Raw genomic sequence first — 11,051 nt, forward strand, 5'->3', positions numbered from 1 at the left:
AGGGTGGGACAGGAGGGCTTGGGTCATCCTGAAAACACAGTGGCCTTCCTGGTTTGCTCAAGAGGAGGCTCTTCAGCTGTGGTTTATGAAAAGTCCCGAAATCAGTTCAGTGGGTCTGACCATGATCAGCACTTTATTTTGTTTAATGAAATCAAATAGAAAATACCAGTGTAGGGAGGGCTGGGGCTGGGGCTGGGACTGGGGCTCGGTGGCAGATTGCTTGCCTACCATGTGCAAGGCACTGGGTTTGATCCTTAGCATCACATAAAAATAAACAAATAAAATAAAGGGTTTTGTAGATGCTATCCATCTACAACTACAAAAAAAAATTTTTTTTAAAGAATACCAGTGTATTATAGTGACTAATTCATAAAATAAGGATTGTTTTTTGAAACTTTTGTTTCTGTTAAAATACACACACATTAAATGTGAGAAAAAAAGAATACAGGTGCCTTGGGTCATCATATAAAATTTGTAGAACAGGATCAAAACATTTTTTAAAAACTGGACTCCTCGCTTTCCTCCGCTACAGACAGCATGATCGTTTTTTCTGCTGGGTATCTCATGCTGAAAGGCAGAAGACCGAAAAGATGAAGCCTAGAGACTCTAAATCTGCACAGCCTGGATTCAAATCCTGGTTTTGCCAGTCACTAGCTGTGTGACCTCAGGAAAGTGTCTTAACCTGTCCATAACTCAATTTATTCACTTTCAAACAGGACATGATAAAGCGGCACCTCAGAATTGTTGGGAGGATTAAATGAGTTAACATGCATAAAGCACATAGCAGGAACTGCACAGATGTTTGCTGTTGATGACGACACCATCCATCATCCCTGAAGCTGTCCCAGGTCCCACTTTGCCAAGGGGCAGCCACTCACACTTCCAATCCCTGACCCTCATTCCAGCCCTGGACCCTGCTAACCATCGGTGCCTCTGACTTTGACCAAGTTTTTTAAAACAATTTTCATTGTCTAACCCTCCAGACTAGAGCAGTGCGATCAACAGAACTTTCTACAATGATGGACTGCCAACCGGCTCTAGACCTACAGGAAGGGAGGGAGCAAGTTGGGATTTCTTTTATCCCTGTAATTAGCATCCCTTCCACTAGAGGGAAAGCAGATGGTCTGATCACAATTAGTCAAAGTGTCAGCAAAGTTGTCCTAGTTGTTTGCTCAAGCATGTATCCAAGTGCTATGTGCCAGGGCCCACACAGGCACTGGGGACACACAGTGACAAGCGCACAGGCAGGACCTGAGATGCACGGAGCAGTCACTGAGGCCCCTGGCTAACCCAACCTTCCCAGCAGACACCCCCAGTGTGGCATCCAGCAGAGACTCAGAAGTACTTATGGAGCCCCCCGCGGGAAGGGGCCTGGGCTCACTCTCCACTCTGACCCCAGCACCTATGACCCAGAGGTGGCATCACGTAGCAGAGAGCAAGGACTCTGAGCTAGGCCACAGACCTGGCTGCGAAGCTCAGCTCTGCCACTCACAGGCTGTGACCTTGGGAAATAACAGAACCTAGCATTTTTGTTGTGAAGATTAAATAAGCTAGTCTTTGTAAGGTACAGAAATAGTTCTCTGCCTACAGTAAGTGCTGCTCAACACTTTTAAAAAATAAAAAGCACCTGACATACAGCAGGTCCACATTCTTGGAAAAATGGGCTAAAAGTTGGTTAATGGGCAGGTTTTCAGCAACAGGGTACTGGACAGGAGGAGCATGGGCTAAAGCAGGGGAACAGCAGGCAATGGATGTAGCAGGGAAGGAACAGCTCACTGAGTGCCCAGGGAATGTGGTAACTGCGAAGGAAGAAAGCCTAGCTGGGCCCATGCCAAGAGAGCATCAAACACCAAACAAGACACCGTGGTAGCTCGGGAGCACAAAGCTGGGCTTTGCAGAGAAGAAGCCCGCAGTGTGTGGGGCTGGAATCAGGAATCCCTGAGGCCTCTAGTCAAGACACTGCATGGACCAAACTCCCTGTCACCGACCAGACACTTCCCCACATTCAGACTACTACAAAGCGCAAACCTGGTTACCAGGTGAGGCAGTGCCATTCCTGGAAAAGGGGGTGCCGGCCAGCAGAGCTGAGTGGGGCAGTTTCCACCATGTTGCTCATCTGTGGAACTACTTTTTTTTTAATAGCTCTAGACAGGCAACATACCTTTATTTTATTTGTTTATCTTTATGTGGTGCCAAGGATCGAACCCAGGGCCTCACATGTGCTAGGCAAGCGCTCTGCCACTGAGCTACAGCCTCAGGCTTCCAGAAGCTTTCTTTAAAGACGGAGCAACACCTACTTATAATTTTCAATATATTTCCACAGAGAGTGATCCAGTTCTGAAATGAATTAAAGTTCCCTCTGCTGCATTTTTTTAAAAGACAGCTTCATTTCTAGTGGGCAGTCAACAAACGGGTTACTTATCTACTCACCACAGATGGATATTACACGCTGCACTACTTCCATATTATTTCCCTGCCGACTTGCCCTGCTTGACTGGAGAGAGGCAAGAAAAATAAGTAAAGAAACTTTATCGTATCATCCTTAAAATATAATCTTGAAAGGGCTCAGGCTGTAGCTCAGTGGTAGAGCGCTTGCCTAGCAGGTGTGAGGCCCTGGGTTCGATCCTCAGCACCACATAAAGATAAATAAGTAAAGGTACTGTGTCCATCTACAACTTTAAAAAAAAATAAAGAATACATTACCTGGGGTTGGGAGTATCACTGGTAGAGCAAAAGCTTTTGCACACATGAGGTCCTGGGCTTGATCCCCAGTGTTACAGACACACACACACACACACAAAGAATGCCTTATCTACTTTACAGTGAACAAACTATGGTGCTTAATTAACACTGAGAATTCATGTAAGTGCCACCTTTGGGTTCTGCAACACTGAGACCCCTTTAAGCCCACGCTACCAGGTTAAGCCACTGTGGTCACCCATATGCTCTAGAACAGGTCAAACACCTGTCGAGCTGTTGAGGGATCACTCCAACAGGTGACAGGAACAGAGTGATCAATTATGTACAGTACATATCTCATTCACATCCTGACAAATAAGACACACCAGTAAAGATCTGCAGATAAATCTGATTTATTATATAAGCAATCTTCCACTCACAAGTGGAAGATATTCTATTCACCTTGTGAGCTCAATCAATATCTGGCGCAGGGTGAAGAAATAAACACAGGGACAAGGAAGCCAAACTCTTATGTTCTGGAATTTAATGGACCTGACTCTATTCACAGCTCTTTCCTACCTGGACGACCCTCTGCATGTTACCTGACTCTCTAGCCTCAGTTTCTTTCACCTGTAACATGAGGACAGAGTCAACTTCAACAAGAGGTGACTATAAAGATCAAAGGATTCAACATCTCTAAGATCCCTGGCAAACAACCAACCCCCCTTGCCCCACTGCCACCTGCTGGGCACCCACATGGATGACCATGTTCCATTGTGATCATGGTTTTCATGGTTTGAGATCAACAAGAAAGAAACCTAAAATGGGTTAGGGATGAGGGCAGTAGGGAACCCTCATCCAGAAAAATGGAAATACATACTGAAATGTTTTTGACCTTTGGGAAGCTGCTAAGTCAGTGGTCCGGGGTTATCAGTGTCCATCAAAACCTCCAAGGAAAACTTTTAAAAATACCGATGCTGCCAGGCACTTCGCACACACCTGTAATCCCAGCAACTCAGGAGGCTGAGGCAAGAGGATTGCAAACCCTGAATATTTACTACCTAGCTTTTTCCAGAAAATGTTTGCTGACCCGTGTTCTGGACATCTGATAGAGCAGTGGGAAAAACAGATAACAGACCCTATAAATAAAAGAGCATGGCCGGGAAATGTTATTTATAAAAACAGGCAGTAGGCTGGATTGGACTGCAGGTCTGGTCTGCCAAGCTTTGGTTAGAACATTATCTAGAACACAGCAGGCCTTCAAGATAGCCAGGTGCAGCAACACACGCCTGTAATCTAAGCAGCTTGGGAGGCTGAGGCAGGAGGACTGTAACTTCAAGGGCAACCTCAGCAATTTAGAAAGACTCTGTCTCAAAATAAAAAATAAAAAGGGCTGGGGACGTAGCTCAGTGATAAAGCACTCCTGGGTTCAATCCCCTGTAAACCCCTCTGCCCCCCCCCAAAAAAAACTGTATAAACATTGAAGAAGTTAGGTAAAACACTACCCTTGGTCAGATCATAGGTAGGATATTATGTCACATTAACATAAAGACATTACTAAACTGCAGATCATTTGGTTTAACCATATGGATGAGGGTATGGAAACCCTGCCATCCAAGGGCAGCATGGGAACTGGAAACACTGTTCTTCAAGACAAGATTTAATGAGGACATGAGAGCTGCCAGAATACCAGAAAGGCCAGCATGTGAAGGAAGGTAAATCAAATTGACTTAAGTGTAGACAACAGACAAAGGAGTAAAACAGCATAGAAACTACCCAGAAAGAAAACCATGGCTTGCACACTATAATCCTGGCATCCTGATCTGGGGCCATGAGAGTCCAACAAGTAATTTCCCCACTGCCCAGTCCTCAAGGGATTCCTGAACTGACTGTGGGCTGGAAGAAGAGCTCTCCCTTTGATCTAGTACAGGTTAAGTATCCCTTATCAAAAATGCATGGGGCCAGATTGCTGCAGATGTCAGTTCTTTGGATTTTGGAGTTTTACATAAGTTTGATGGGTGAACAACCCTGTCGTGGTTTGGATGAGGAGTCTCCCAAAAGCTCCTATGTTAGTGCAGAGGTGAAATGATTGGACTGTGGTGCCCAACCTCTCTGGACCTCCCTATCCTCACTTTGAAGCATGATATCCTGTCATATTGAGAACTAAACTGCATGAGAGTTACATGCTAAACTGAGTCAAGTTCAGAGCCTTCAGACAGCATTCTATAGGCATTCGTGATCCAGAGTATTATTAGCAAAATGAATCCATCTGATCCATGCCTCTCAATGTGTGGCCTGAGGATGTTAGGTGAATTAACTATTAAAATGCAGATTCCCAGGACAGACTTAACAGAAGCATAATATACCTGGGGGGTGGGGTAGGAGAGCCTGGCATCTGCCCTTTTTTTTTTTTTTTTTTTGGTGGGGGGGTCAGGGATTGAACCCAGGGATCCTTTACTGCTGAGCCACATTCCCAGACCTTTTTTATATTTTATTTTGAGATAGAGTCTTTCTAAGTTGCTTATGGCCTCGATAAGTTGTTGAGGCTGTTTAACTTGAACTTGTGGTCCTCCTGCTTCAACCTCCTGAGTCACTGGGATTATACACGTGCATCACCACACCAGGCTCCTTGCAGCTGCATATTTAACAGCAGCTGGAAAACATTGCTGATGCAGATAAGTACAACCTTTAACATCTAGAGAAAATCCCATGCTAACCCTCTGCTGACTTTCATTTTCAGTTATCTTTAGGAATACTCATAATAAAAAAATAACAAAAGGACTAATCTTTAATGGATGGAAAACTTATCTTCCTCCCTCTGGAGGGCAGGAACCTTTTCTCTCCTCAAAAACATGGCCCTCTTTGGAACTATTATAAATAAGGAAATAACTGCTAATTATGAAAGGCTGACCAAGGCTAGAACCAGGCTTCAGGCATCCACCAGCCCCCAGAACTTCCTGGGCTCTCCTGAGTCCTTAACTCTGACAGGTTGAAAGGCATTAACCATCCTCTCCCAGAAGATTCACTCACACACAGCCACCCTGAATTGTCAAGGTCAAGGACAGGACTGAGTGAGTTCAATTTCAAATCCTAGACTTCCTCCCAATGCTCTGGGCTTTCACCTCTACACCAGTCACATACACTGACTCATCAAAGAAATGCCTGCAGGGGCTCACAACTCATAGAGGAAAGGCAAGGAGGCAGCTCCTGGTGATGGTGACGGATAGGGTTCCTTGGCCCCATGGAAAAGGTGTAAGGATGACTTAGGATGAAGCTCACCATGTCCCTGGTACCCAAGCTCCACAACCCAGCAACAGCAGAGCACTGGACCAGGAAGTACAACTCAAGGAGGCAGGACAATCAGCATAATCAGGGTCTCAAGGGGACTTAGAAAGACAAGCTATCCACCTGACATATTGCAAGGGACACTAGTTGACACCTGTCATGCAGGGCTACCAGGACAAAGGCAAAGGAAAGAAACGTAAAGGAGATTAAATTCTAAAATGTGTTACACTATAAAGAATTAGCAGCAAATTTTAATATACCTTTGGGGGTGTACCCTGTCTTGTTGAGGCTATAATTATTATATAAAATTGCCAAAAGTCAAACCATGCTTAAGGGAGAAGAAAAGAAATCAGGTCAAAGAGCCCTGGAAAGATAACTCAGCCTCCTGTCTACAATATTTGGACTTCTGACTATTAATGAAGAATAATAAGAAAGAGATGCATGTAGGAGATATTCCAAAAACGGTACCAAATATTAAAATTCTACTTCTAGGCACTAACTGAGGGCCTCAGGACGCCAAGCTCTCGAAGCCATTTACATTTCTACCCTTATGTCATCAGCTTTCTCTAAGATGAGTCTCCAGAGAGTCTATATTGTCACCAACGGCAGTTTCTACAACAGTTCGGGCTTTGCAAGATGACATCTCACCAACTCAGACACACAACGCGGAGCAAGGACTTAACCATTCTTTGCAGACAAAATGCATCTGACTCCAGGATCCACTCAATAACCCCCTTTAGGGAAAAGCTTCACTGTTAACCTTCCACCTGCTGCTAACCCAAGACCTCCTCACCAGAGGCCAGGCAGAGGAGGCAGAGCACACCCAAGAGGCTTGCTGCGCGATTCCTGGGAGTCTCAAGGGCTTGGACAATCAATCTCATGCTCAGCTGGACAGGGTTCAAAAATCATACCACCTGTTTTCAGTTACAGAGGAGAAAAAAATTCAACAAACAGTGATGAGAAAATGTGCTATTTTAGAAAAAAATGGGCCTACCTTATATCAAATACAAAAAGAAATTCTAACTGCCTTCATTTTTTTTTTTTTAGGAATGCAATAAGAAAATAGCTAACAGAAAATGCATAGAGATATAGGTGATCCTGGAAACTGAATCAGATATATTAATAGGGCTGGGCGTGTAGCTCAGTAGTAGATGCATGTTTAGCCCACCCAAGGCGTTCACCTCAAAGCCCGTGCGCATGCACACACACACACAAGCACGTGCGCGTGCACACACACACAAACACACGCGCGTGCACACACACGCGCACACACACACAAATTGTGTTGAGAGCCACAGTTTAGTGGGAATGACACCTGGCATTTTGCTAGAGGGAATGGTTGAAAGGTGACCTTGCTCTGGGATTAGGGCGGATCCTGGGGGGATTAGGGCAGATCCTGCTGCCTCAGGCAGCCTCTACTTTGGAGTTCCCGTTGAGTTCTCTTGGGGTTCCGGGAGAATTAGTGTGCGGGAGCACTGTGGAGGGAGTGTGTTCCCAGGAAGTGTGTGTAGAATGCCAGTAAGAGTTCGGGAATAAAGAGTTGCTTTTTGAACCTACAAGGCTTTGTGGTGGCTCGGTTATTTTGCGCCCAGCCAGACTGCGGCAAAATTGCACCAAAATATGGGCATAAATAAACATGTGTAATCATTAGAAATAAATGACGTTCAACTATAATGAAATACTGAAGAAATTATAGTGATTATCATGTGTAGAATATTTAGTACTATGAACGATAACCATCAAAAATTAAGAAGAAATCAAGATTCGAAACTATTTACAGTTTTATAAAAAGCATGAGTGTATGAGTATGTGTGCTGATGTGTGAAGATGTTTAGGGCAAAAAAAAAAAAAGTTTAGGGCAAACACCAACTGAAACAGCTACTGTACCCAGATGACAGAAATCATCCTTTTTCCTCTCCTGTTTCAAGTTTTAAATTTCTTGCAGAAATAGAAAACAAAATATTGTTTTCAAAAATCCACAACCATTATTAATAGCCATAATGTACAGCCCAAATCCAAACTGTGTTATGAATACACCAAAATTCCAGTGGCACATTTTGTATAAAAGTCAGTAAGCTAGTTACTGGCATCATTTGGGTAGGCAGCTACAAGTTCAAAAAGCAGATGAAATTTGAGAAGAAAATCAAATACCCAATAAAAAAGGTGAAGAATCAGTTTTTCTCTAAGGTGGGCATTGTCTCCAGGAGGCCACTCCCTGGCTATAGTTTCAGTTTCTAGCTTGCTGCAAGGTGGGATACACAAGGACAGCACTAAGTGGCCCCAGACTTTACAATTTCTCAAACTACAGAAGGTAAGTAAATATAGGATGGTCACCAGTTGACTCTCCAGTCACAACCCCTTTTAAAAGTAAAACACTGGAATAGCAAGGCCCACAGAAGCAGGTTAAAGCTGTGAACCATCCTTAACCTTAAATTAGCCCCACCTGGAATATACACACACACAGTTTCTGGTTTTACTGAACCAGTCTGGAATAGATGCTAGAGACTTTGTATCTCTAACAAGGTCCCAGCTGATACTAATGCTGAAAATCTGAACACCCCACTTTGAGAACCACCCCAAGAGATGTTTCATGTTCATCATCTCCAAAAAACAGGAATGGGGGCTGGGGATGTGGCTCAAGCGGTAGCGCGCTCGCCTGGCATGCGTGCGGCCCGGGTTCAATCCTCAGCACCACATACAAAGATGTTGTGTCCGCCGAAAACTAAAAAAAAAATAAATATTTCTCTCTCTCTCTCTCTTTAAACAAAAAAAAAATAGGAATGTTAGCCAGGCAGAAGACTGAGGCAGGAGGATTGCAAGTTCAAAGTCAGCCTCAGCAACTCAGTGAGGCTCTAACTAACTTAAGGAAACCCTGTCTCAAAAAATAAAAGGAGCTAGGAATGTGGTTCAGTGGGTAAGGACCTATGGGTTACATCCCTGGTACCCCCACCCCCACCCCCCCAAAAAAAAAACAGGAATGTTAAGAACTTCCCCTGAGAAACTCCAACCTGCCAGAGCAAGGGGAACAGCCCCCTCAGTGCACCTCAGGAGCAAACTCCCCAGTGAAGCCACTCAGTACAGCAGTTAGGACTGTCCAGGTGGTTCCAAACCTTAGTAGCAGTGTGATCCTAGGCAACTTAACCAAAATATCTAAGCTTGAGTTCAAATGTAAATAGAGATAATGGTTCCTTCCCCTCCAACTGGGAAACAAAAATGGTGCCCACCCAGTCATCAACTCGTTACCTTCCCATTTCCCTGAATCTATTCTACCTACATTTTTTTTAATGACAGGATGTCACTTTGTTGCCCACACTGGTCTCAAACTCCAGGGTTCAAGTTATCCTCCTGCCTCAGTGTCCCAAGCAGCTGGGACTACAGAGATTCACCACCAGGCCTGGCTTTCCCGTGCCTACATTCTGAAAACCCACAAATGGAATGTGAATGGAGAGTTCTGTGACCTGCCTGAAGGAGACAGTTTGCCTACTTTGAGTTATGTTTTATGTTAACCACACCCATATTCCTTCCTCCACCACACCCCTCTTTCTCCCTAAGGGCCTCCAATCTGCCAAGAGCAGGTCCTTAAACCTCTGAATACACCACAATTAAAACAAGAAAAGATGACTAGTTTTCTTGGGATTCCCTAGGTTTTCCATTAAAAAGGAAATACCAGAATATGTGGGAAAGATGAAAGAACTGAGGTCAAGAAACAAAAGCTATTCTAATCAACCAAGTGTGATTAAATCCCAAAGGCTCCGGTCCACATTAGTAACCAGGCTGCTAGATGCAAATAATAGGCCTCTTTATCTAAAATCTTGTCACCTATTTCCTCCAGCAAGCCGGGTAAGGCTGGGGACCTCCCAGCTCTGGACCACCAGTTGTTTTAGGAAAAGAGTTTGCATCAAGCCCATAGATCACCTCTCCCAAGACTAGACAGCGCACCCCCAGAGTAGTCCTCAAAGACAGAAATGAAGATTCCACCAAAAAGGGAAAGGGTCTGGTCAAAGACATACTACAGAGTGGCTATGAGTGTCCCCGCCAAAAGCAAAACGTGGAGGCAGTTTCTGTTTAAGAATAATGTCCCCATTCATCCATTTAAAATAGTAATAGCCTTATTTTACATGAAACCTGTCATAACTAGGTACCACGACACAACACACCAACAGAAAGCCAGGGTCATAGAGGCCAAGGATTCAGACACTCAGTCACAACAGACACGCGGGCACACACAGGCGGAGCAGGTGCAGCAGGAATGAGTCGTGCAGTAGGGAGAATCAGAGGGGTAGGGGACACCATTGGGAGATGGCACTAGCGGTTCCAGGACGTTAATCAGGCTGCGAAAAGGGCAGATCTTACAGCTGCTTATTTAAACTGGAAAAAAAATGCATTTTAATGCGGAAGAGCTGCGAATCCCGGGCGGCAGGTGGGCGTGTGGGGGTCCCGGGGTCCCGGAGATGCTTCTGCTGGGCAAGATTCCGCCTCCGGGCAGACTCGTTCCCCGCCTCCGCACCTCCCGCTGGGCATCGTCTGCAGAAGGGGCCTCCACCTGCGCCCGCCACCAGGTCCCCGCGTCCCCCTCCAGCAGCTCCCCGCGTCCCCCTCCCCGGCGCACACGCCACGCACCGGCCGCGCACAGGAACGCGCCCGCTCCCGGGAACGGCGACGCGGCATCGGGCGCGAGCCGGGCGGCGGCGGCGGGAGGTACTCACCAAAAGAACACGCGCGAGCAGAGGTTGGCGTCCTGCAGCGGGTTGGGCTTCACCTCCGGGTGCACGGGCAGCATCTTGCCGCGGGGCTGGGGCGCGCGGCTCGGGCGGCGGTGGCTCGCGAGCTCCTGCTCCTGGGATGCTGCAGCTCGGGCAGTCGCGCCGGTCCGCTCGGCGGGAGCCAGACAATCAGCCGCTTCCGGGAACCGGGCGCCGGCGGCACGCCCCGTCCCCGCCTCCCGGGCCGCCTCGGGGCGCCCGCTACGCGCCGCCGCCGCCGCCGCAGCCGCTGCCGGGAGCCCTGAAGCGGCGAGCCCAGCGCGAGAGCACCCAAGGTCCCTTAGGCCGTCCGCTCAGGGAGCCGAGGGCTGTGCACAGGTGCAG

General features: G+C 46.4%; 1 protein-coding gene across 2 annotated transcripts in view; it reads right to left on the reverse strand.

Moving 5' to 3' along the window:
* Positions 1 to 10,812, reverse strand: part of Abcc4 (ATP binding cassette subfamily C member 4 (PEL blood group)) — a 224,264-nt gene extending 213,452 nt beyond the window's left edge. For both annotated transcript variants that reach the window (XM_071611592.1, XM_027938939.3), the window contains exon 1: positions 10,671 to 10,812. In XM_071611592.1, the coding sequence (XP_071467693.1) occupies positions 10,671 to 10,744 (74 nt within the window). In that variant the 5' untranslated portion in view covers positions 10,745 to 10,812. The remainder of the gene's footprint in view (positions 1 to 10,670) is intronic.
* Positions 10,813 to 11,051: the final 239 nt, after the last annotated feature.

The sequence above is a fragment of the Marmota flaviventris genome, chromosome 4, assembly GCF_047511675.1.
Source record: "Marmota flaviventris isolate mMarFla1 chromosome 4, mMarFla1.hap1, whole genome shotgun sequence".
In the NCBI taxonomy this organism is placed as follows: Eukaryota; Metazoa; Chordata; class Mammalia; order Rodentia; family Sciuridae; genus Marmota; species Marmota flaviventris.